The sequence below is a fragment of the Lates calcarifer genome, linkage group LG20 (assembly GCF_001640805.2).
Source record: "Lates calcarifer isolate ASB-BC8 linkage group LG20, TLL_Latcal_v3, whole genome shotgun sequence".
In the NCBI taxonomy this organism is placed as follows: domain Eukaryota; kingdom Metazoa; phylum Chordata; class Actinopteri; family Centropomidae; genus Lates; species Lates calcarifer.
The window spans coordinates 20,704,598-20,732,111 of NC_066852.1; the positions used below are offsets into that span (position 1 = coordinate 20,704,598).

Genomic DNA, 27,514 nt, shown 5'->3' on the forward strand with positions numbered 1-27,514 from the left:
GTCTACAATTTTGCTATTCAAATGAATGATTAAGCTATTGGTTTTAACTTTCAGCTTCTACATCTGCCCATTCTCTCTGCTAATTTCAGCCATTTTAAACTTCAACAATGACTTTTGCCTTTCAAATTTTAACTTTTTCTTCTGCATTTCACAATTTTAGCCTTTCAACTTTTTCTTCTGCATTTCAACCATAATTTCAGACATTTTAAGCATTGCATCAGCGATTCATTCAGCTCTCAGCATTCACACGCATTTTCCACAGGAAATGCATTTTCTAGTTTGATGATGCTCTCCATTTCTAAGATAACATTAGACAGTGTTGCACCCCCATAAAGCTGGGTAAAGCTGAACAGGGCTTCAGATTCAGGCAATAATCCTTTATTCTCATCTCTACATTTGACCCTGTTCACATTGTTATTTGATACACTGTTGTCATAAAAATATCAGTTAAAGCTGCTTTAAAAGGAAATACATTGAAGGGTAACTCACACAAATACAATACCAGTTATCAAAAAAATGTTGTATAGGTGCAACATAGACCTGTGATAAGTCAGGGTTTTTCTGATGCTGAGTGGCTTACATACAATAGACACAGGGGATTGGTCATTGACCTCATTGACATGAACGCAGAAGAGGAGGAGGACTCCACTCCTGTCAAAACAGTTAAAGCTTGGCAGAGGTTCATCATCACAAAGAGAATGACAGTACACAGTACTGCCACGAGGAAGAGGAGGTCTATCTACCTTAATCACTGTATTGTATACAGGAAAAGCTTGACAAGTTTTATAATGGAATTTTTCAACTCAGCTCTTGGGAAAAACATCACCTTTGTGCGTCCTACATATTTCATAATAAGTGGATTTATTGGCATACCTAATATCAAGTATTATTATGTGTTTCTCTTTTTTGTTTATATTGTTTCAGTGGTGGGAAACACAGCTGTGATGGCTGTAATATGCTTGGATTATAATCTGAGAACTCCAAAATATATTGCAGTTTTTAATCTAGCCTTTGCAGACCTGTGTAGTAGTTCTGCTCTGGTGCCGAAGGTTCTTGACATCTTTCTCTTTAACCATCGCTACATCCCTTACAATGACTGCTTGACATTCCTTTTCTTCTGCTACACCTGTCTTTCAATGCAGGCTCTTAATCTGGTTGTACTCTCCTATGACAGACTAATAGCTATCATCTTTCCACTGCACTATCAAGTGAAAGTGACTCACAGATTCATGTTGTCTTTGATTGCCTTTTTCTGGGTCTTGACCATAATTGCTGTACTCATTACAGTTGGCCTTATTACAAGACTTTCCTTCTGCAAATCTGTTGTTATTAACAGCTATTTCTGTGACCATGGACAGATCTACCGGCTTGCTTGCAATAACTATACACCCAACTTGGTCATGGCTATTTTGTTACCACTTCTTATTCTTTGGCTTCCACTGGTATTTATCATTTGTACTTATCTATGTATTGGCTATGCACTGTCTAAAGTGGCCACAATTCAGGAAAGAGTGAAAGCCTTAAAAACCTGCACAGCTCATCTCTCATTAGTGGTGATCTATTTCATCCTACTGTTAATCACCTTTATCTTGATGGAAAAAATGCATCCAAATGCCAGGATCATAAACCTGTCTCTGACCTCTGTCTTTCCTCCCATGTTGAACCCAATCATTTATGTTCTGCAGACACAAGAAATCAAAGAATCTGTAAAAAAGCTATTTAAATTCAGAGTGCTGTCCAGAATTACAGTAAAACAGTCATTGTAAATACCAGTTTTATTTTGTAGTATCAAACAAATGTATGAAAATTGCGTATGCATTAGTCAAATTAAATGTTTTAGAGCTTTATCCCTGTATATATTTCTTAGTATTTTTCATTATGTTGTTACCTATTGTTGCTGTCTCTGCTGCTGAAACACAAGAATTTCCCTCAAGGGATCAATAAAGTATCTGTCCATCTATCTAGAACAATTACTGACCGTTTTTAAAGATAACACAAAACAACAGTAACTACTATACATACTTATTTTTACATTGCATGAACTGATGGACAGCAATATTGTTAAATTTTAGGGAACTTACAAAAATATTAAATATCTAAATAAAAATGCACTGGCAGAGGTTTACATTAGACATACATTAGTCCTAAACTAATATCAGTTACAAACAGATGATGAGAATGGGATGAAAGATGTTAGACTGGAGATAATACACATAAAATAATGTCCCTTCATGGACTGAATTCTCTGCAAATGTTGAGCCTATTTTTTGTGCTTATGTGGAATTTGTGTTGGAATCTGTGTTGTGCTGGGAGGTGGTAGTTAGTGTGAATGCTGAGTAAGCATTCACACTATAGTTATTCAAATCTTTATTATTATTATTATTATGGTTCTTCTTCCGCCCCTTTTTCGGCATCTAACTACTTCCACATACTTTCAGCTATTAAAACCATTCAACCACCAAAAAGTTCAGCTCTTCTCCTGCCCACACCTTTCACTTCTCACACACAATTAATATCTCAATCTGTAGATAATTTTGTGCTCTGTCACACAGTGTGACTCCCTAAGCCATAGGATTTACGGTTTTTGAGGTAGCAGCCTCTGATCACCAAGAGGAGCCCTCAACTGCCCCATTCATCTCCATATAGCTCTCTAAAGACATGACCCAAACCAGGCCAGTTTTTAAACTGCTATACTGTGGTCATTTTTCACTTTATCTACACAAATAACACATGTCTGTGTTCAGTAAAGTCTCCCAGTGCAGTTACCAGATTTCATCGATAGGAGTTACGATTTTTGAAACATTAGGAGAAGTTCAAGAGGTGCGCAGAGCAAAGTCTGACTCTGTAGAGGCTGAGACCTTGATGTTGCTATGGCAACCTGTGAGTGCAGTTGGACACAAACAGGTGACTGTGATCAGCTGATCTCTGATGTCTGTGCTGTTTATCAAACTCTTGACTTACTTTTCTGTCAAAATCCTGCTACAAACTGTCTCCACAGCACATAGAAGACATGGATTCACACACAGTTCAACAGTTTTCACTTCAAACAGGTTTTAGAGTAGTTTTAGGAGTAACTTGGCAGTTAATTTCAGTTGGTGATAGAAAACACACCCAGAAACACTTCATACCTCTTTCTCTCCATTTTAACTGTTTGAGTCAAACCCTCAGCAGCTGATTTTACCTTTCAACTGTTTCTACCTCTTTTACATTTTGACTTCCAACTTTTGATTCTGCATTTAGCTGTTTTTCCTTTCTGCTTCCACACCTGTTTGGGTTGTAACTACTGCATACTTTCTGTTATAAAAACCATTCAACTATCAAAAGGTTTAAACCTTTTCACATTTATGCTAATTCAACTTTCTTCAACTCTTTCTGCTTTTTAAAATGTTCAGCTTTGTCTACAATTTTGCTATTCAAATGAATGATTAAGCTATTGGTTTTAACTTTCAGCTTCTACATCTGCCCGTTCTCTCTGCTAATTTCAGCCATTTTAAACTTCAACAATGACTTTTGCCTTTCAAATTTTAACTTTTTCTTCTGCATTTCACAATTTTAGCCTTTCAACTTTTTCTTCTGCATTTCAACCATAATTTCAGACACTTTAAGCATTGCATCAGCGATTCATTCAGCTCTCAGCATTCACACGCATTTTCCACAGGAAATGCATTTTCTAGTTTGATGATGCTCTCCATTTCTAAGATAACATTAGACAGTGTTGCACCCCCATAAAGCTGGGTAAAGCTGAACAGGGCTTCAGATTCAGGCAATAATCCTTTATTCTCATCTCTACATTTGACCCTGTTCACATTGTTATTTGATACACTGTTGTCATAAAAATATCAGTTAAAGCTGCTTTAAAAGGAAATACATTGAAACGTAACTCACACAAATACAATACCAGTTATCAAAAAAATGTTGTATAGGTGCAACATAGACCTGTGATAAGTCAGTTACAAGACTGCAGTCAGAAAGATAGATGGAAATGGCTTGTCTAATTATGAGTGGCTTACATACAAAAGCCACAGGGGAACAGACAGTGACTTTATTTAACAGAAAAGCAGAGGAGGGCAGCTTCTTTGGTATCCACCTGTCCCCCCCACCTGCATAGGACAAAACAGTGCTGACACACAGAAGAGGACACTTAACTACATAAAGCACTGCGTCTCGTTTTTTCAATGGAATTTTTCAACACTGCTCTTGGGAAAAACATCACTTTTGTGCGTCCGGCATATTTCGTAATAAGTGGATTATCTGGCATCCCAAATATAAAACATTACTATGTCTTTCTCTTTTTTGTTTATATTGTATCAGTGGTGGGAAACACAGCTGTGATGGCTGTAATATGCTTGGATCACAATCTGAGAACTCCAAAATATGTTGCAGTCTTTAACCTAGCATTTGTGGACCTATTTGGTAACACTGCTCTGGTGCCAAAGGTTCTTGACATCTTTCTGTTTAACCACCACAACATCCCCTACAATGATTGCATGACGTTCCTTTTTTTCTGCTACACTTGCCTCTGTATGCAGTCATTTAATCTGGTTGTGCTTGCTTATGACAGACTAATAGCTATCACCTTTCCATTGCACTATCAAGTGAAAGTGACTCACAGATTCATGTTGTCATTGATTGCCTCTTCCTGGATCTTGGCTATAGTTGCTGTACTCATTGCTGTTGGCCTTATTACAAGACTTTCCTTCTGTGAATCTGTGGTTGTTAACAGCTATTTCTGTGACCATGGCCAGATATATCGGCTTTCGTGCAATGACCATTTCCCCAATTATGTCCTTAGCTGTTTTTATCCAGTCCTTATTTTCTGGCTACCACTTGTTTTTATCTTGTTAAGTTACCTATATATTGGCTGTACTTTGGCTAAAGTGGCCACAGTTCAACAAGGACTCAAGGCCTTTAAAACCTGTGTAGGTCATCTTTCATTAGTGGCAATCTATTTCATCCCACTGTTAATCACCTTTACCTTGATGGAAAAAATACATCCAAATGCCAGGATCATAAACCTGTCTCTCACCTCTGTCTTTCCTCCCATGTTGAACCCAATCATTTATGTTCTGCAGACACAAGAAATCAGAGAATCTTTGAAAAGGTTGTTAAAAATCAGAGGGAAATCCCCAAAAATAACTACAATGTGATCATTTGCTGATGCTATACACTGTCTCTTTCAGTTTAATTTGCAGAAAATTTACCACTTATTACAATACACTGTTTGTAAATTGAGTGTGAAATATATAATTACATTATCATAACAAATCTATACACAAAGTAGATTTAATTTTTTAATTTTAATTTTAATTTTTAACAAACAAGCTTTTTTAAAGGTAGCACCATTAAAAAAAAAACTTCTCCTTGCAGTATATGAAAGGTAAGACCGTAGCAAGGTAAGACCGTTCATTCAAAGGAAAGCTACTGATAATGTTAAGACTAACAACAAATCTATTACGATACATATATTAGTAGTTGCCAGAGTAATTCACAATGCTATCTCTGCTCTCTATGACGTTTTCAAAAGTAGTAGAAGAAAGAATGCAAGGTGAAAGAAGTTGTAGATATCTAAAAAAAATCAGTGAACATATGTCATTACTTTTATCTTTATGTGCTGGCAGTTATTTAAAAGCAGAATGTCAGATTTGTTCTTTGTGATTTTTTTTTGTAATGTTTGAGGGGCATTATAGAATAAAAAAGCATCTTAAAATTAAATTGGTAAAAGAATTTTTCAAGCAATTAAAAAGTCAAAAGCAAAATCTTAAAAAAGTACGCTTGTATTGTTTCAATGATCAAAACATATGTGTCTGTTACCCTGAAGTATCCATCTACTGTGTGGAAATTTATTTGGTGTTAATTTTCATATCTTTTTGTGAAAAACCATATAATGAAGCTGAATTTTGTATTTCTAAAATTTGTGATAACTTTGTTATTGTTACAAATATGTTGATATTTCCCTATATCATAATAGAGTGTACTCTCTACATCTAGAAAACTTTATAGCATTTTTTATGCCCTATAGTAAAACAAGACTGAGAGTCTACAGCCATGTAGGTGGCTTTGCCAACACAGTGTACATTTTTATTTTGAAGTAAATGTCCACATATTCACAATGACAATGCTAACAAGCTGATGTATAGCAGATATAATTTTCCCATGCTCACCTTTTTAGCTTGGTGTTGTAGCATGCTAGCACTTAGTAATCAGCACAAAACAAAAAGTACAGCTGAGGCTGATGGGAATGCCCTTGGTTTTGCAGATATTTAGACTCAAACCAAGGGACTGGACAAACAGAAATTTTGACCTGATGGTGGCTCTCTGTGAAAAGTCAGGGTCACAGTTAGTCAAGTTCAGATTTGTCATTTCCATGAAAAATATAGCTGAATGAATAGCCCAACATTTTTATTTGTCATCTCCTTTCTCTCTAACTCTATATAAAACATTAAACAGTGTGTTACAGGTTCCCCATAGACTTGTGCTAAGTAGATTACATGATTGCAGTCAGTAAAATGAATTGAAATTGCTTGTCTGATCATGAGCAACTTATATATATATATATATATATATATATATATATATATATATATAATGTGTGTGTATATGCAATAGACACAGGGGAATAGACACTGACCTTATTTGACAGAGAAGCAGAGGAGGGCTGCTTCTTTGGTAGTTGCCTCTACCAACATCACAGAACATCTCACCTCCACCTGCACAGGACAACACAGTGCAGAAAAGGAAAAGGAGAAGGACACTTCTCTACATAGGTCACTGCGCTGTAGACAGTGAAAGACCAAAAAACGTTTTACAATGGAGTTATTCAACTCAGCTCTTGGCAAAAACATCACCTTTGTGCGTCCTGCATTTTTCATAATAAGTGGATTTATTGGCGTACCTAATGTCAAGTTCTACTATGTGTTTCTCTTTTTTGTTTATATTGTTTCAGTGGTGGGAAACACAGCTGTAATGGTCGTGATATACTTGGATCATAATCTGAGAACTCCAAAATATGTTGCAGTTTTTAACCTAGCATTTGTGGACCTGTTAGGTAACTCTGCTCTGGTGCCGAAGGTTCTTGACATCTTCCTGTTTAACCACCATAACATCTCCTACAATGACTGCTTGACATTCCTTTTTTTCTGCTACACCTGTCTTTCAATGCAGTCATTTAATCTGGTTGCACTCTCCTATGACAGACTAATAGCTATCATCTTTCCACTGCACTATCAAGTGAAAGTGACTCACAGATTCATGTTGTCATTGATTGCCTCTTTCTGGGTCTTGACCATAATTGCTGTACTCATTACAGTTGGCCTTCTTTCAAGACTTTCGTTTTGTGAATCTGTTGTTATTAACAGCTATTTCTGTGACCATGGCCAGATTTACAGGCTTGCGTGCAACAACAGTTTCCCCAATTATGTCATTAGTTTTTTGTTTCCAGTCCTTATTTTCTGGCTACCACTTGTTTTTATCTTGTTAAGTTACCTATATATTGGCTGTACTTTGGCTAAAGTGGCCACAGTTCAACAAGGACTCAAGGCCTTTAAAACCTGTGTAGGTCATCTTTCACTAGTGGCAATCTATTTCATCCCACTGTTAATCACCTTTACCTTGATGGAAAAAATACATCCAAATGCCAGGATCATAAACCTGTCTCTCACCTCTGTCTTTCCTCCCATGTTGAACCCAATCATTTATGTTCTGCAGACACAAGAAATCAGAGAATCTTTGAAAAGGTTGTTAAAAATCAGAGGGAAATCCAAAATATCAATGAAAAAAATAAGCATAATGTGAATTAATGCTACGATAATTGTTCTGTAGTTGCTGCTTTTTAATAGTAGTACTGAAATCATAAAATAAACAACTGTTTTTAGAGATTGCACCATACAAAAATAACTACCACTCCTCCTATAGTGTATGAGCCCGCTGAGCTAATTCTGTGTCCGCTTTACTATTCTCTATGATATATATACCTCTATGAACTTCACAAAACTAATATTAGGAGAAAAAAGACCAGATGAAAGTATGTGTACATATCTAAAAAATCACTGTGAACTTATTTTTTACTTATTTTCATCTTAATAGTTATTTCAAACCAGAAAGTCATATTTGTGGCTCTTTTCAATTTCTGAGAATAGTTCTAGAATAAAAAGCAATCTAGCCTGAAATTATTCTCTATTGAGTAACAGAACAAAAGTAACAAAACCCTGCATGTTTGTGTTGTTTCAAATCAAGTGCTGTGAAAACAAGTTATTGTGATCAAACAGTTTGTCTCTACGCATGTTACCTAAAGGAAGTATCCAGTCTACTGTGAATCTTTTTTTTTGTTGTTATTGTGATTAAACAGTTTATGTCTCTCAATATAAAGTCTATATACTAGAGTTGAGTGGAGTATGCCTAAAGTCAATGATGAGACAAAGTTTTCATTGCAATAACATTTTCATAATGGAGCGTTCTCTCTATATCTATGTAGAGAGGATGATGATGCTGCTTTCTGCACTTACATCGTCCACTAGCGATGTGTGGGTTGACCAGCAGGTCGTAGGTGTTAGGGTAAGCTAACTACAAAATATGATGGGTTTGGACGGGTTGGGTCAAAAATCCAAATGCTAGGATCATAAATCTGTCTGACTGCTGTACTCCCTCCCATGCTGAACCCAATCTTTTATGTTTTTCAGACATAAGAAATCAAATAATCTTGAACAAAGTTGTTTAAAGTCAAAGGCCAATCCAAAATTGCAACAAAACATATTTAATCTTCAGTTGTTATGTTGTACGGTAGATTTAGTTATTGACAGTAATGAAAAATTTTGCATCACCACCATACAAACAAGATAGAACGAATACAGTTGAAATCAATCAGCTAAACTAGATAAAATTGTCTTGGTGAGAGTTTATCAAATCCAGTTAAAAACATTTGTACAAAAGACCTTTATATGTCATCTATCTACCTATCTATATACAATTGTGAATTACAAATTAAAATTTTCCATATCAGAATGTATTATGTTAAGACAGATCAACTTATAAGAATATGATAAGGTCACTAAGGCAAGGAGGTCAAAACATAGTGATCTGAAGAAGTACCCTCTCAAGTAGGGGTAAATAAATGCAGAGCTTTTTGTCAGAGGTAGTGGTAATCCTGATTGTCCTATCATCAGAAAGGTTTTATCACAACTTGTAAGCACACATAACATACATATGCTTACATTTCGATATAGTATAGCATGTTGAAGCCTGTTTGTTAGGGCATGGTATGAAGCACAGTGGCACAGTTGCAAAATGGTTTATTCTTGCAGTGCACTGAGGTTACTTCCTCTGGTGGGAGGAGAGGTGTGGCAGAGGTTGTGGCTACTTGAATCCAGTAGTGAACTGCAATCTTGGTGCCAAGAACAAGTGTATTTGAAATCCTGTATATCCCACACAGTGCAAATGGGAGGATTCTTGTGTTTCAAGGGGATAAAAGTAGAGAATGTGAATGCCCATGAACGTCACAAGCTCTAACACACCATCCCAAAAAGTGTGATTATGTATTTTTTCTGATACCACCCTGTTTGCAAGTGCTCTGCGTGTCTGTTGATGTAGAAATCAGGATCTTGTTAGCCTGTAAGTCAGCTAGAGGGATGTTTTCCTGCAGGTAATAGTGGCTTGAAACCTTGGTGTGAGAGGACTGGTAGACCAGAAGTGAGAGAAAAATTCTTTGTAAATGGTTGGCAAAATGTAAACATTTACAACTAAGGCTTGTTCTATGAACAGAGTTTAACCTACTCTTATTTAATTTGGGTTATCAAAGGAAGTCAGAGTTGACAATTATGATTAGCAAAGAATAGTGTACAAAATGTTGCATGCTGACAGCTTCTCATTTTTAGCCAGCGCTAACCATCACTTTCACCAGCTGAAATGACAAAAACGTCATATCAACTGCCGCTAATTAATATTAATGCCATAAGTAACTTGGGAGGCCAAAACAAAACTTCTTTGTTGTCTGGTATGTGTGCTCTCTGCCAGCTGGTGTCTGTAGATTATGAGGGAAGAGATTCCTCTCTGTTAAACCACTATAGGATTGTGAGTTGCCAGTGGATGTGTATAGTTTTAAACAAAAGAGTGACAAGTTTATTTCAGGAGTCACATTCTCCTAGTTAAACTTTAAGTCATATATTATCAAAAATTCAAGCTTAGAAACTCAGTATTTTTGAGCAACAACCTTCAGTATTTGGATTAAGTAATTTGTAAAAAAAAAAAAAAAAAGGTCCGTTGCTTTAAGTTACTGTTGTTATTTTAACGTACTAGATACATATCTAATCACCATATAAGTAAATAAAACAGTGTCAGACTGGACTATTGGCAGATACCCAACATTTAAGGATTTGGATTGGGGCCAAAGAAACCTGATGGGGAATCCTTATTTGTTCCTGCAGGGTAGCATAACCTACTGGTCTCATACCTGTTGTGAAAAAGGCTATTCTGGTAGACAGGCTGGAACAGAAAAAAAGTAACACAAGGACTTATGGTTTGATGATGATTGTGATCTGTGCTATGATAGTAATCACACTTAACACATATTACTTTTATTCACACTGCAAATTTCTGTCTCTGTTGGTTTTCCAGCATCCCTCAAGTTTGAAGAGCCTAGAGAGATTTTGTGGTGTATCCTCTTTTAGGATACACCATATTCTAAACCATAATTATGGTTTAGAATTTCTGGTCTGTATTGTAATTTTGTCCTGTCTCTGCACTGGGCCATTAATTACTTCAGGATCCTGTAGTCCATATTGATTGAATTAGCACATTGATGACATAAGCTATGAGACAGTTGCTCACTGGATTAAATCAGTATCTAATTCTTGACCATGTGACACAGTCACCTACGTTTCTACTGTCCCACAATGAATGGTATAAGATATAAATGACAGGTCTCTCACAGACAACGCACTTTAGTGCACTGCACGCTTGATATTGTCTGAGGTGAGTTTGGTTACAAGAGTTTCTCTTAAACAACTGTGCCACACTATTTTATATTTTATGTTATTTTCTCATTTGACATTTAGGTAAACAGATATTCATAATGGGCTCAGAAGAGAAAGCTGCCATCATATTTAATGCCACATTTGTTCGTCCTGCAAAATTTTATCTCAGTGGGTTTTCCAACATCCCTCATGTTAAGTATTACTATGTCTTCCTGTGTTTTGTCTATATCATGACTGTTGTTGGGAACTGCTTCCTTCTCTCAGTTATCTACATGTTCAAGACTCTTCATACGCCTAAGTACATGATTGTGTTCAACTTGGCTTTGACAGATTTGTGTGGGAGCACCACTCTCATCCCAAAAGTCTTGGACACATTTTTGTTTGACAGGAGATACATTGTCTATGAGGCTTGCTTAAGTTATATGTTTTTTGTTTTTTTCTTTACAAGTATGCAGTCATGGACACTTGTCACTATGGCATATGACAGATTTATAGCAATTTGCTTCCCTTTAAGGTATCATAGTATTGTGACTAAACCAGCTATTGCTGCAATGCTGTTGTTTTCATGGATTTTTTTATTGAGTGCAATAGCATTCATGGTTGGACTTATTGATCGTCTCTCCTTCTGTGGATCTGTGGTGGTAAAAAGCTTTTACTGTGATCATGGACCAGTATTTCGTCTTGCCTGTAATGACGTGACTTTAAATTACATAATGGCAGTCTTTCTTGTCGTAATCCTTATCTGTGTTCCTCCTATATTGATAGCTCTCACATATGTTAGCATTTCCATAGCTCTGAGCAGGATTACTTCAGCAGAACGACTCAAAGCAATGAAAACTTGCACTTCTCACCTGATGCTTGTGGCTATTTTCTTTTTACCAATTCTGGGCACCAACACAGCTGCAAATTTCTCATACATCCATCCTAATGCCAGAATGATAAACTCTACTTTGACACACATCATACCAGCCTTGCTCAATCCTATTATATATTCTTTAAAGACAGAAGAAGTGTTGAACTCTATCAGGAAACTTTGCAAAAAAAATAGGCTCAGCAACACAACCTTGTCCAAAAAGATGACCTCTTAATCACTGTTGTATTGACACAGTACAGAGTGTTAAATTGTGTAATTGTTTTTGTAACTCTTTACAATTTTACTTTTAAATTGTGGTTGTAATGTGATTTCTAGTAAATGATTGTATTTTCTGTTGCAGTAGTCATATAACAATGTCCCTTGCAAAATGAAATCAGGTGTTTCAATATGTTTTGACTGTACGCTGCTTAAGATAGATAAGATCTTTTGGGAAAATGACAGCATCAGCAGTAACTTGTGAATCTGAATCAACTTAAATGAGAATAAATGGATCAATAAACCATCCAGTTTTTATATAATATGTACAATATGAATACTCAGCTGTTGGTATCACCACCTGTCACCCTCAGTTATCCAGTTAAAATAGAAATTGTCATGTAAAGTAACTCTGAATACTACAGTGGCGCAATGACTGTACATATTTCAAACAGCATTGTCTTTGTCTTAATATCATCAGTTAATAACGCTGGCAAAATAATAATTAAAGTGAAAAGAAGTTCAGCCGGACGTCTATAGACAGCTTGCTTTCCCACTGACCACTGATCAGCTGACTGAGTGACTGTAGCGACTCAGTCCCTCTCTCACTTTTATTTCTCTTGCATAATTATTTTCTCTGACAGTTAATATTTTTCAGATTCATCATCTGTAACAACTGTAATTTTCGGCTGTTTGACAGATTTACCTTGCATTTCATTTCTGCAGTAAAGACGCCAGGAGACGCTGTGAACTTGTTTTGACTCGTCATTAATTTATTTCCTCTGCCGCAGCAGAACATGTTACAGCAGCTTCACAAAATCCTGTAGCTTAAACTGAACTAACCATACACTTTTAAGACTGACTGACTTACTCTGACAAACTCACTATACACGGACCGACAACACTTGCTAGCTTAGCAACATAATTAGGCTAAACAATCCACAACGCAATACCATAGTTACACTAGTAATCGCTCCATTCATGTTTTGTCTATATCATGACTGTTGTTGGGAACTGCTTCCTTTTCTCAGTTATCTACCTGGTCAAGACTCTTCATACGCCTAAGTACATGATGGTGTTCAACTTGGCTTTGATTTTGTGTGGGAATATCTCTCACAAGTGGACAACTGCTGTCTTGTATCTGAGCTCAGCTGAATTTATTCATAGATAAATGAAAGTAACAAGAAGCATGTAACCCAATGTAACAGAGTAAAAGTACATATATTTTTATCACATATTTACTTAGGTAAAAGTATTCTGCAAAATTACTACTCTTCAAGGTTCAATTTATCAAAAAAAATAAAAATAAAAATCACTAAAGTACATGTAACAGAGTAAATATAACACATTACTACCGACCACTGTGGATCAGTATATTGATGACAAACTATGGAACAGTTACACACTGAAGAAAATCAGCATCCAATTCGTGATCATGTGACACAGTCACCTACATTTCTACTATCCCACAGTGAACAGTATAAAATGAAAATGAAAGGTTATGACTGAAAATAAAAAGGAAATTAATATTACACTTTTCTAAAACTTACTCAAACTTTCATTTTGCAAAAGCCTGCAGTATAAAGGCACATTTGAATAATGGTAGACTTAAAGGTATATGTAGTTCTAATCTTGTCTTTCAAAATTTTAAAAGTTTATAATTTCTGGCAGGTATTGTAATTTTGTCCTATTTCTACACTACTATTAATCAGTATCCTCGTGACTATATTCAATTGAGTTGTTTGCATCAGCACATTGATGATGTAAACTATAGGACACACTAAAATAAATCAATACACTATTCATGACCATGTGACACAGTCACCCACATTTCTACTGTCCCACACTGAAAAGGATAAAATATAAAGGGCAGTTCTCTCACAGACAACACTCTTTAGTGCACTGCATACTTGATGTGGTCATAGGTGAGTTTGCTTCCAGCAGTTCCTATCAAACAAATGTATCGTACTTTATACTATATTATGTTATTTTCTCTTTTGACATTTAGGTAAACAGATATTCATAATGGGCTCAGAAGAGAAAGCTGCCATCATATTTAATGCCACATTTATTCGTCCTGCAAAATTTTATCTCAATGGGTTTTCCAACATCCCTCATGTTAAGTATTACTATGTCTTCCTGTGTTTTGTCTATATCATGACTGTTGTTGGGAACTGCTTCCTTCTCTCCGTTATCTACCTGGTCAAGACTCTTCATACGCCTAAGTACATGATTGTGTTCAACTTGGCTTTTACAGATTTGTGTGGGAGCACCACTCTCATCCCAAAAGTCTTGGACACATTTTTGTTTGACAGGAGATACATTGTCTATGAGGCTTGCTTAAGTTATATGTTCTTTGTTTTCATCTTTGCAGGTATGCAGTCATGGACACTTGTCACTATGGCATATGACAGATTTATAGCAATTTGCTTCCCTTTAAGGTATCATAGTATTGTGACTAAACCAGCTATTGCTGCAATGCTGTTGTTTTGTTGGTTTTGTTTATCGAGTGTAATAGCTGTAACGGTTGGACTTATCAATCGTCTCTCCTTCTGTGGATCTGTGGTGGTACAAAGCTTTTACTGTGATCATTCACCAGTATATCGTCTGGCCTGTAATGACACTTCTATAAATAACATAATGGCATGGATTGTTTTTATTATAATACTCTGTATTCCTCTTATATTAATAAGTTTGACATATGTTAGCATTTCCATAGCTCTGGCCAGGATTGCTTCAGCAGAAGAACGACTCAAAGCAATGAAAACTTGTACTTCTCACCTGATGCTTGTGGCTATTTTCTTTCTACCAGTTGTAGGCACCAATATAACTGCAGTGGTTTCCTACATCCATCCTAATGCCAGAATCATCAACTCATCCTTGACTCACACCATACCAGCTTTGCTCAATCCTATTATATATTCTTTAAAGACAGAAGAGGTGATGAACTCTATCAGGAAACTTTGCAAAAGAAATAGGCTCAGCAACACAACTTTGGCCAAAAAGGTGACCTCTTAATCACTGCTGTATTGACACAGTACAGAGTATTAAATTGTGCAATTGTTTTTTTGTGACTTCTTGCTTTGAACATTGTATGAGTACCTACCATAATTTTACTTTTAAATTGTGGCTGTAATGTGATATCTGAGAAATGATTGTATTTTCTATTCCAACAGTCACAGAACAATGTTTCTTGCAAAGTGAAATCAGGTATGTCAATATGTTTTGACTGTATACTGCTTAAGATAATGATCATTTTAGAAAATGACAGCATCAGCAGTAACTTGTTTTACAATACTTCAGCAGCAAGATGTTTAAAATGTATTTAAACTTTACAAATTATTATATCTATCAGTTTAAAGTTAAAGGTTAAGCTCTAAAAATTTGGATATTATATAAAATATTCTGGATTTCACTGGGAACCAAAGTAGAGAAGCTAAGAAAGGAGAAATATGATCTCTTTTTCTAGTTCCTGTCAGTAATCATGCTGCAGCATTTTGGATCAACTGGAGAGTCTTTAGAGACTTGTTGGGGGAGCCAAACAGTAATGAATTGCAATAGTCCAGCCTAGAAATAACAAATGCATGGACTAGTTTTTCTGCATCCTTTTGAGACAGGAGGTCCCTGATTTAGGCAATATTACACAGGCAGAAGAAGGCTGTCCTAGAAGTTTGTTTTTGTGGGAGTTAAAGGACATATCTAGATCAAAGTTAAATCTGAGATTCCTTACAGTGGGCCTGGAGGCCAGGGCAATGCCATCTGGCATAATCATATCATCAGAAAGTGTGTTTCTGAGGTGTTCCGGGCCAAGTACAATAACCTTGGTTTTGTCTTGAGTTTAGTAGCAGGAAATTGCTGGTCATCCAAGTCATTTTAGAAAATGACAGCATCAACAGTAACTTGTTTTACAATACTTAAGCAGCACGATGTTAAAAATGTATTTAAACATTGCAAATTATTATATCTATCAGTTTAAAGTTAAAGTTTAAACTTTAAAAATCTATTCTGGAATATCACTGGGAACAAAAATAGTTTTCTAGTTCCTGTCAGTAGTCATGATGCAGCGTTTTGGATCAACTGGAGAGTCTTTAGAGACTTGTTGGGGCAGCCAAACAGTAATGAATTGCAATAGTCCAGCCTAGAAATAACAAATGCATGGACTAGTGTTTCTGCAACCTTTTGAGACAGGAGGTCACTGGATTTGGCAATATTATACAGTGTATATGGAGGTGTTGTAATTAACGTGCAAACTGAAGCTTATCAGAGAGACAGGACTTGGATGTGATGGTCAATAGTATCAAAAGCAGCACTGAGATCTAACAAAAGAGCAGAGACAAGACTGTTGTCTGATGCAATTAGGAGGTCATTTGTAACTTTTACTAGAACTGTCTTTGTACTATGATGCGCTCTAAATCCTGACTGAAAATCCTCAAATAAACTATTGTTCTGTAGAGAGTCACACAACTGTTGTGCACCTTCTTTCTCAAGTATCTTAGTACACTGTGCCATGTGAGGATTGCAGGATGAAGTCATTCACCACATAGATCTCATTAACTTTGGTTTTTGACCTCTTGCTGGGGATATTGGTTGAAGATATGGTGACAGGAAAGCAAAAAAACTACATATATTCAGCTGTACTAAGTGTGCTAGCCTTTCTGTCAATAGCATTCGCACACAGGGTTTAGTTTAAACCAACTGTGTATCGCACTTGGCTCAGCTAACAAATTACTGTTAACTCAACACTAGTAACCTTGTTGTAATGTATTACAAAATCATCAGTTCACGGGCAAACAAATACAAGGTGCCAGAGGAACAGCTTGACTTGATGCAGACACTGCTCTGGATTATCCTGTGTAACTTATGCCCATAGCACAGTTCAACCTGTGCATCACACTGAGGCAATTTATTAAACACTGAATAATATTTAATAACACTGAATGGTGTTAGAAGAATAACACAAAAAGTTCATTAATTTACCTATAAACTGTCCTTTATACTGCAGGCCTTTTTTGCAACAGCCTGCAGCATTTGAATAACAGTAGAGTGTGAGGTGTATATTTATTTCTTATATATTCTTTTAGAATCACTAATTATGGTTTCTAGTGGGTATTGTTATTTTGTCCTCTTTGTACACTGTGTCACTAACAGATAATTCTGTATCCTGGTGACTGTACTTAACTGAGATGATTACATCAACACATTGACATAAGCTATGAGACAGTTATACACTGAAGTAAATCATTATCTAATTCATGACCATGTGACCAGTCACCTGCACTTCTACTGTCAAACAGTGAACAAGATAAAATATAAATGATAGTTCTCTCACAGACAACTCACTTTGGATCACTACACATTTGATGTTGTAAGGGCTTAGGTTTTTTTTCATCACAGTAACTATTAAGCAACTGTGTCACACTTTATTATATTTTATGTTATTTTCTCTTTTGACATTTAGGTAAACAGATATTCATAATGGGCTCAGAAGAGAAAGCTGCCATCATATTTAATGCCACATTTGTTCATCCTGCAAAATTTTATCTTAGTGGGTTTTACAACATCCCTCATGTTAAATATTTCTATGTCTTCCTGTGTTTTGTATATATCATGACTGTTGTTGGGAACTGCTTCCTTCTCTCAGTTATCTACCTGGTCAAGACTCTTCATACGCCTAAGTACATGATTGTGTTTAACCTGGCTTTTACAGATTTATGTGGGAGCACCACTCTCATCCCAAAAGTCTTGGACACATTTTTGTTTGACAGGAGATACATTGTCTATGAGGCTTGCTTAAGTTATATGGATAGAGCAGGAGACTGATGGAGTGGGAGACTGCAGGGGCACTGGTGCATCATCAGCAATAATGTGGACCTTGCTCTAGACCATTTTGGTGAAGAGGGAGTGAGGAAAGGAGCCAGTTGAGGTTTTTCAGGCATTTTATTAGGATGTCTCCTGGGTGCCCTCTTTTGGAGGTTTACTGGGCACATCCAACTGGGTGGAAATCCTGGGACAGACCCAGGATGCGTTGGAAAGATTATATACAACAAAAAACTTAAACATAAAATAACCAAGAACACAGGGAATGCAACCTGTGGATCCAGGAACCAAACTCAATATTCTGACAAGGAACGGGAGAGAGGGGACAATATATGCACACAGGGATAATTACTAACATGACACAGGTGGGATGGGGAAAAAGGAGGGAAACAGACAAAGAGAGGACATAAAAACAGCAGGAGCAAACCAAGATGAGTTTCTACAAAATAAGATAGGAAGCACAAGGTCATCAGAGACACAAGAAATACAAGATAAATAATAATTTCAACTAAAACCAAGAAAACCAAAGTCACCATGGCACTGGTTTGTGACAGCAGCCTTGAAATAACAATGAAATACTGTGCCATTGACTTCTGACCAGGTTTTTAATGGGTCAGTCTTGTCAAGTCTCTTCCCGCTGCCTCAAGATAGCAATGCACCAACAATGAGCCTGAGCACACATCGCTCAGATGGGCTCATGTGCATTTTATTATTCAAACAATGTGGGTGTAGGATGGGAAAATCAAAACTGTGTCTGTCTTAAACTAGCAACAACGCTTGTGATGCGCTTGTCACTGCTCTGTGCTGGATGTAGGCTAAAGCAAATGAACTGTCATCAACAGTATGCAAAAAAACAAAATCTGGAAATAAAAAGGAAATTAATATTACACTTTTCTAAAACTTACTCAAACTTTCATTTTGCAAAAGCCTGCAGTATAAAGGCACATTTGAATAACGGTAGACTTAATGGTATATGTAGTTCTAATCTTGTCTTTTAAAATCCCTAATTATGGTTTATAATTTCTGGCAGGTATTGTAATTTTGTCTTGTTTCTACACTACTATTAATCAGTATCCTTGTGACTATACTCAATTGAGTTGTTTGCATCAGCACATTGATGATGTAAACTATGAGACAATTACACACTAAAATAAATCAATACATTATTCATGACCATGTGACACAGTCACCCACATTTCTACTGTCCTTAAACTGAAAGGGATAAAATATAAAGGGCAGTTCTCTCACAGACAACACTCTTTAGTGCACTGCATACTTGATGCGGTCATAGGTGAGTTTGCTTCCAGCAGTTCCTATCAAACAAATGTATCGTACTTTATACTATATCATGTTATTTTCTCTTTTGACATTTAGGTAAACAGATATTCATAATGGGCTCAGAAGAGAAAGCTGCCATCATATTTAATGCCACATTTGTTCGTCCTGCAAAATTCTATCTCAATGGGTTTTCCAACATCCCTCATGTTAAGTATTACTATGTCTTCCTGTGTTTTGTCTATATCATGACTGTTGTTGGGAACTGCTTCCTTCTCTCAGTTATCTACCTGGTCAAGACTCTTCATACGCCTAAGTACATGATTGTGTTCAACTTGGCTTTTACAGATTTGTGTGGGAGCACCACTCTCATCCCAAAAGTCTTGGACACATTTTTGTTTGACAGGAGAGACATTGTCTATGAGGCTTGCTTAAGTTATATGTTCTTTGTTTTCGTCTTTGCAGGTATGCAGTCATGGACACTTGTCACTATGGCATATGACAGATTTATAGCAATTTGCTTCCCTTTAAGGTATCATAGTATTGTGACTAAACCAGCTATTGCTGCAATGCTGTTGTTTTGTTGGTTTTGTTTATCGAGTGTATTAGCTGTAATGGTTGGACTTATCAATCGTCTCTCCTTCTGTGGATCTGTGTTGGTACAAAGCTTTTACTGTGATCATGGACCAGTATATCGTCTGGCCTGTAATGACACATCTTTAAATGCCGTAATGGGATGGATTGCTTTCATTATAATACTCTGTATTCCTCTTATATTGATAAGTTTGACATATGTTAGCATTTCCATAGCTCTGAGCAGGATTACTTCAGCAGAACGACTCAAAGCAATGAAAACTTGTACTTCTCACCTGATGCTTGTGGCTATTTTCTTTCTACCAGTTTTGGGCACCAATATAACTGCAGTGTCTTCCTATATCCATCCTAATGCCAGAATAATAAACTCTACTTTGACTCACACCATACCAGCTTTGCTCAATCCTATTATATATTCTTTAAAGACAGAAGAAGTGCTGAACTCTATCAGGAAACTTTGCAAAAGAAATAGGCTCAGCAACACAACCTTGTCCAAAAAGGTGACCTCTTAATCACTGCTGTATTGACACAGTACAGAGTATTAAATTGTGTAATTGTTTTTTTGTGACTTCTTGCTTTGAACATTTTATGAGCACCTACCATAATTTTACTTTTAAATTGTGGCTGTTATGTGATATCTGAGAAATGATTGTATTTTCTATTCCAACAGTCACAGAACAATGTCCCTTGCAAAGTGAAATCAGGTATGTCAATATGTTTTGACTGTACACTGCTTAGGATAATGATCATTTTGGAAAATGACAGCATCAGTAGTAACTTGTTTTACAATACTTCAGCAGCAAGATGTTTAAAATGTATTTAAACTTTACAAACTATTATATCTGTCAGTTTAAAGTAAAAATACTGTACATATTTTTATATTTACATATTTATATATTTTTTCTATTGTCTGTTTGTTAATAGGTCAGAGGTCTCATATAGATACAATAAGTTTGGTTAATGTTTAAGCTCTAAAAATCTATTCTGGATTTCACTGGGAACCAAAGTAGAGAAGCTAAGAAAGGAGAAATATGATCTCTTTTTCTAGTTCCTGTGAGTAATCATGCTGCAGCCTTTTGGATCAACTGGAGAGTCTTTAGAGACTTGTTGGGGGAGCCAAACAGTAATGAATTGCAATAGTCCAGCCTAGAAATAACAAATGCATGGACTAGTGTTTCTGCAACCTTTTGAGACAGGAGGTCACTGGATTTGGCAACATTACACAGTGTATATGGAGGAGTTGTAATTAACATGTGCGAACTGAAGCTTATCAGAGAGATAGGACTTGGTCCAGTTTAGTGCGGTTCCTTTAATGGCAATAAAATGCTCCAGTCTCTGTAATAGGATATGATGGTCAATAGTATCAAAAGCAGCACTGAGATCTAACAAAACAAGAGCAGAGACAAGACTGTTGTCTGATGCAATTAGGAGGTCATTTGTAACTTTTACTAGAACTGTCTTTGTACTATGATGCGCTCTAAATCCTGACTGAAAATCCTCAAATAAACTATTGTTCTGTAGAGAGTCACACAACTGTTGTGCACCTTCTTTCTCAAGTATCTTAGTACACTGTGCCATGTGAGGATTGCAGGATGAAGTCATTCACCACATAGCTCTCATTAACTTTGGTTTTTGACCTCTTGCTGGGGATATCAGTTGAAGATATGGTGACTGGAAAGCAAAAAAAAAAAAAACTATATAAATATTCAGCTGTACTAAGTGTGCTAGCCTTTCTGTCAATAGCATTCACACACAGGGTTTAGTTTAAACCAACTGTGTGTCATTAGCGTTTGCTTGCCGTGACACATTAGCAGACCTCTGGGCACTTGGCTCAGCTAACAAATTATCGGTTCATCGGCAAACAAATACAGGGTGCCAGAGGAACAGCTTGACTTGATGCAGACACTGCTCTGGATTATCCTGTGTAACTTATGCCCATAGCACAGTTCAGCCTGTGCATCACACTGAGGCAATTTATAAAACACTGAATAATATTTAATAACACTGAATGGTGTTAGAAGAATAACACAAAAAGTTCATTAATTTACCTAAAAACTGTCCTTTATACTGCAGGCCTTTTTTGCAACAGCCTGCAGCATTTGAATAACAGTAGAGTGTGAGGTGTATATTTATTTCTTATATATTCTTTTAGAATCACTAATTATGGTTTCTAGTGGGTATTGTTATTTTGTCCTCTTTGTACACTGTGTCACTAACAGATAATTCTGTATCCTGGTGACTGTACTTAACTGAGATGATTACATCAACACATTGACATAAGCTATGAGACAGTTATACACTGAAGTAAATCATTATCTAATTCATGACCATGTGACCAGTCACCTGCACTTCTACTGTCAAACAGTGAACAAGATAAAATATAAATGATAGTTCTCTCACAGACAACTCACTTTGGTTCACTACACATTTGATGTTGTAAGGGCTTAGGGTTTTTTTTTCATCACAGTAACTATTAAGCAACTGTGTCACACTTTATTATATTTTATGTTATTTTCTCTTTTGACATTTAGGTAAACAGATATTCATAATGGGCTCAGAAGAGAAAGCTGCCATCATATTTAATGCCACATTTGTTCGTCCTGCAAAATTTTATCTCAATGGGTTTTCCAACATCCCTCATGTTAAGTATTACTATGTCTTCCTGTGTTTTGTCTATATCATGACTGTTGTTGGGAACTGCTTCCTTCTCTCAGTTATCTACCTGGTCAAGACTCTTCATACGCCTAAGTACATGATTGTGTTTAACCTGGCTTTGACAGATTTGTGTGGGAGCACCACTCTCATCCCAAAAGTCTTGGACACATTTTTGTTTGACAGGAGATACATTGTCTATGAGGCTTGCTTAAGTTATATGTTCTTTGTTTTCATCTTTGCAGGTATGCAGTCATGGACACTTGTCACTATGGCATATGACAGATTTATAGCAATTTGCTTCCCTTTAAGGTATCATAGTATTGTGACTAACCCAGCTATTGCTGCAATGCTGTTGTTTTCTTGGTTTTGTTTATCAAGTGTAATGGCTGTAATGGTTGGACTTATCAATCGTCTCTCCTTCTGTGGATCTGTGGTGGTACAAAGCTTTTACTGTGATCATTCACCAGTATATCGTCTGGCCTGTAATGACACATCTATAAATACCGTAATGGCATGGATTGTTTTCATTATACTAGTCTGTATTCCTGTTATATTGATAAGTTTGACATATGTTAGCATTTCTATAGCTCTGGCCAAGATTGCTTCAGCAGAACGACTCAAAGCAATGAAAACTTGTACTTCTCACCTGATGCTTGTGGCTATTTTCTTTCTACCAGTTTTGGGCACCAATATAACCTCAGTGTCTTCCTACATCCATCCTAATGCCAGAATAATAAACTCTACTTTGACTCACACCATACCAGCTTTGCTCAATCCTATTATATATTCTTTAAAGACAGAAGAAGTGCTGAACTCTATCAGGAAACTTTGCAAAAGAAATAGGCTCAGCAACACAACCTTGTCCAAAAAGGTGACCTCTTAATCACTGCTGTATTGACACAGTACAGAGTATTAAATTGTGTAATTGTTTTTTGTGACTTCTTGCTTTGAACATTGTATGAGTACCTACCATAATTTTACTTTTAAATTGTGGCTGTAATGTGATATCTGAGAAATGATTGTATTTTCTATTCCAGCAGTCACAGAACAATGTCCCTTGCAAAGTGAAATCAGGTATGTCAATATGTTTTGACTGTACACTGCTTAAGATAATGATCATTTTAGAAAATGACAGCATCAGCAGTAACTTGTTTTACAATACTTCAGCAGCAAAAATGTATTTAAACTTTACAAACTATTATATCTGTCAGTTTAAAGTAAAAATACTATACATATTTTCATATTTACATATTTACATAATTTTTCTATTGTCTGTGGTGTCTATGGTCTCATACAGACACAATAAGTTTGGTTAAAGTTTAAGCTCTAAAAATCTATTCTGGATTTCACTGGGAACCAAAGTAGAGAAGCTAAGAAAAGAGAAATATGATCTCTTTTTCTAGTTCCTGTGAGTAATCATGTTGCAGGGTTTTGGATCAACTGGAGAGTCTTTAGAGACTTGTTGGGGCAGCCAAACAGTAATGAATTGCAATAATCCAGCCTAGAAATAACAAATGCATGGACTAGTTTTTCTGCATCCTTTTGAGACAGGAGGTCCCTGATTTAGGCAATATTACACAGGTAGAAGAAGGCTGTCCTAGAAGTTTGTTTTTGTGGGAGTTAAAGGACATATCTAGATCAAAGTTAAATCTGAGATTCCTTACAGTGGGCCTGGAGGCCAGGGCAATGCCATCTGGCATAATCATATCATCAGAAAGTGTGTTTCTGAGGTGTTCCGGGCCAAGTACAATAACCTTGGTTTTGTCTTGAGTTTAGTAGCAGGAAATTGCTGGTCATCCAAGTCATTTTAGAAAATCAGCAGTAACTTGTTTTACAATACTTAAGCAGCAAGAAGTTAAAAATGTATTTAAACATTGCAAATTATTATATCTATCAGTTTAAAGTTAAAGTTTAAGCTTTAAAAATCTATTCTGGAATATCACTGGGAACAAAAATAGTTTTCTAGTTCCTGTTAGTAGTCATGATGCAGTGTTTTGGATCAACTGGAGAGTCTTTAGAGACTTGTTGGGGCAGCCAAACAGTAATGAATTGCAATAGTCCAGCCTAGAAATAACAAATGCATGGACTAGTGTTTCTGCAACCTTTTGAGACAGGAGGCCCTGGTTTTGGCAATATTATACAGTGTATATGGAGGAGTTGTAATTAACATGTGCAAACTGAAGCTTATCAGAGAGACAGGACTTGGATGTGATGGTCAATAGTATCAAAAGCAGCACTGAGATCTAACAAAAGAGCAGAGACAAGACTGTTGTCTGATGCAATTAGGAGGTCATTTGTAACTTTTACTAGAACTGTCTTTGTACTATGATGCGCTCTAAATCCTGACTGAAAATCCTCAAATAAACTATTGTTCTGTAGAGAGTCACACAACTGTTGTGCACCTTCTTTCTCAAGTATCTTAGTACACTGTGCCATGTGAGGATTGCAGGATGAAGTCATTCACCACATAGATCTCATTAACTTTGGTTTTTGACCTCTTGCTGGGGATATTGGTTGAAGATATGGTGACTGGAAAGCAAAAAAACTACATATATTCAGCTGTACTAGGTGTGCTAGCCTGTCTGTCAATAGCATTCACACACAGGGTTTAGTAGTTTTGTGTATTGTAAAAGTTTGCTTACAGTGACATGTAAGCAGACCTCTGGGCACTTGGCTCAGCTAACAAATTACTGTTAACTCAACACTAGTAACCTTGTTGTAATGCGTTACAAATTGCTGAGGCAATTTATTAAACACTGAATAATATTTAATAACACTGAATGATGTTAGAAGAATAACACAAAAACTTCATTAATTTACCTATAAACTGTCCTTTATACTGCAGGCCTTTTTTGCAACAGCCGGCAGCATTTGAATAACAGTAGAGTGTGAGGTGTGTATTTATCTCTTATATATTCTTTTAGAATCACTAATTATGGTTTCTAGTGGGTATTGTTATTTTGTCCTCTTTGTACACTGTGTCACTAACAGATAATTCTGTATCCTGGTGACTGTACTTAACTGAGATGATTACATCAACACATTGACATAAGCTATGAGACAGTTATACACTGAAGTAAATCATTATCTAATTCATGACCATGTGACCAGTCACCTGCACTTCTACTGTCAAACAGTGAACAAGATAAAATATAAATGATAGTTCTCTCACAGACAACTCACTTTGGTTCACTACACATTTGATGTTGTAAGGGCTTAGGTTTTTTTTTTTTTCATCACAGTAACTATTAAGCAGCTGTGTCACACTTTATACTATATTATATTATTTTCTCTTTTGACATTTAGGTAAACAGATATTCATAATGGGCTCAGAAGAGAAAGCTGCCATCATATTTAATGCCACATTTGTTCATCCTGCAAAATTTTATCTTAGTGGGTTTTACAACATCCCTCATGTTAAATATTTCTATGTCTTCCTGTGTTTTGTCTATATCATGACTGTTGTTGGGAACTGCTTCCTTCTCTCCGTTATCTACCTGGTCAAGACTCTTCATACGCCTAAGTACATTATTGTGTTCAACTTGGCTTTTACAGATTTGTGTGGGAGCACCACTCTCATCCCAAAAGTCTTGGACACATTTTTGTTTGACAGGAGATACATTGTCTATGAGGCTTGCTTAAGTTATATGTTCTTTGTTTTCGTCTTTGCAGGTATGCAGTCATGGACACTTGTCACTATGGCATATGACAGATTTATAGCAATTTGCTTCCCTTTAAGGTATCATAGTATTGTGACTAAACCAGCTATTGCTGCAATGCTGTTGTTTTCTTGGTTTTGTTTATCGAGTGTAATAGCTGTAATGGTTGGATTTATCAATCGTCTCTCCTTCTGTGGATCTTTGGTGGTACAAAGCTTTTACTGTGATCATTCACCAGTATTTCGTTTGGCCTGTAATGACACATCTATAAATGTCGTAATGGCATGGATTGTTTTCATTATACTAGTCTGTATTCCTCTTATGTTGATAAGTTTGACATATGTTTGCATTTCTATAGCTCTGGCCAGGATTGCTTCAGCAGAACGACTCAAAGCAATGAAAACTTGCACTTCTCACCTGATGCTTGTGGCTATTTCCTTTCTACCAGTTTTGGGCACCAATATAACTGCAGTGTCTTCCTACATCCATCCTAATGCCAGAATAATAAACTCTACTTTGACTCACACCATACCAGCTATGCTCAATCCTATTATATATTCTTTAAAGACAGAAGAAGTGCTGAACTCTATCAGGAAACTTTGTAAAAGATATAGGCTCAGCAACACAACCTTGTCCAAAAAGGTGACCTCTTAATCACTGCTGTATTGACACAGTACAGAGTATTAAATTGTGTAATTGTTTTTTGTGACTTCTTGCTTTGAACATTTTATGAGTACCTACCATAATTTTACTTTTAAATTGTGGCTGTAATGTGATATCTGAGAAATGATTGTATTTTCTATTCCAGCAGTCACAGAACAATGTCCCTTGCAAAGTGAAATCAGGTATGTCGATATGTTTTGACTGTACACTGCTTAGGATAATGATCATTTTAGAAAATGACAGCATCAGCAGTAACTTGTTTTACAATAATTCAGCAGCAAAAATGTACTTAAACTTTACAAACAAACTATCAGTTTAAAGTAAAAATACTGTACATTTTTTTATGGTTATATATTTATATATTTTTTCTATTGTCCGTTATCATATTTAAGTAACATGTCTAAGTTAAATCTGAGATTCCTTACAGTGGGCCTGGAGGCCAGGACAATGAAATCTGGCATAATAGTATCATCAGAAAGTGTGTTTCTGAGGTTTTCAATAACCTTAGTCTTATCTTGAGTTTAGTAGCAGGAAATTGCTTGTCATCCAAGTCTGAATGTCCCTAAAGCATGCTTAAAGTTTAGCTAACTGATTGGTCTCATATACAAGGTGAACCGAATTGGTCCAAGCACTGACCTTTGTGGAACTCCTGTCTGTATAACTGTCCAACTTTCGTGTATATGGAGGAGTTGTAATTAACATGTGTGAACTGAAGCTTATCAGAGAGACAGGACTTGGTCTAGTTTAGTGCGGTTCCTTTAATGGCAATAAAATGCTCCAGTCTCTGTAATAGGATATGATGGTCAATAGTATCAAAA

General features: G+C 36.2%; 8 protein-coding genes across 8 annotated transcripts; all 8 read left to right on the forward strand.

Moving 5' to 3' along the window:
• The first annotated feature begins 647 nt into the window (after positions 1–647).
• On the forward strand, positions 648–1,766 carry LOC108893189 (olfactory receptor 1-like). The gene has a single exon (XM_018691047.1). The coding sequence runs from the start codon at positions 699–701 to the stop codon at positions 1,764–1,766; it is 1,068 nt and encodes a 355-aa protein (XP_018546563.1). The 5' UTR covers positions 648–698.
• Positions 1,767–4,175: 2,409 nt separating this feature from the next.
• On the forward strand, positions 4,176–5,147 carry LOC108893190 (olfactory receptor 1361-like). Its single transcript, XM_018691048.1, has one exon. It carries the CDS (start codon positions 4,176–4,178, stop codon positions 5,145–5,147), a length of 972 nt encoding a protein of 323 aa, XP_018546564.1.
• Positions 5,148–6,807: 1,660 nt separating this feature from the next.
• Positions 6,808–7,791, forward strand: LOC108893192 (olfactory receptor 146-like). Its single transcript, XM_018691049.1, has one exon. The coding sequence runs from the start codon at positions 6,808–6,810 to the stop codon at positions 7,789–7,791; it is 984 nt and encodes a 327-aa protein (XP_018546565.1).
• A 3,271-nt stretch (positions 7,792–11,062) lies between these two features.
• Positions 11,063–12,052, forward strand: LOC108893193 (olfactory receptor 146-like). Its single transcript, XM_018691050.1, has one exon. The coding sequence runs from the start codon at positions 11,063–11,065 to the stop codon at positions 12,050–12,052; it is 990 nt and encodes a 329-aa protein (XP_018546566.1).
• Positions 12,053–14,058: 2,006 nt separating this feature from the next.
• Positions 14,059–15,051, forward strand: LOC108893194 (putative gustatory receptor clone PTE03). The gene has a single exon (XM_018691051.1). The coding sequence runs from the start codon at positions 14,059–14,061 to the stop codon at positions 15,049–15,051; it is 993 nt and encodes a 330-aa protein (XP_018546567.1).
• Positions 15,052–19,241: 4,190 nt separating this feature from the next.
• LOC108893757 (olfactory receptor 1496-like) lies at positions 19,242–20,277 on the forward strand. Its single transcript, XM_018692083.2, has one exon. The coding sequence runs from the start codon at positions 19,242–19,244 to the stop codon at positions 20,229–20,231; it is 990 nt and encodes a 329-aa protein (XP_018547599.1). The 3' UTR covers positions 20,232–20,277.
• Positions 20,278–22,267: 1,990 nt separating this feature from the next.
• On the forward strand, positions 22,268–23,334 carry LOC127138924 (olfactory receptor 1-like). The gene has a single exon (XM_051078765.1). The coding sequence runs from the start codon at positions 22,268–22,270 to the stop codon at positions 23,255–23,257; it is 990 nt and encodes a 329-aa protein (XP_050934722.1). The 3' UTR covers positions 23,258–23,334.
• A 2,363-nt stretch (positions 23,335–25,697) lies between these two features.
• On the forward strand, positions 25,698–26,687 carry LOC108893196 (olfactory receptor 1-like). The gene has a single exon (XM_018691054.1). It carries the CDS (start codon positions 25,698–25,700, stop codon positions 26,685–26,687), a length of 990 nt encoding a protein of 329 aa, XP_018546570.1.
• The last annotated feature ends 827 nt before the right edge of the window (positions 26,688–27,514 follow it).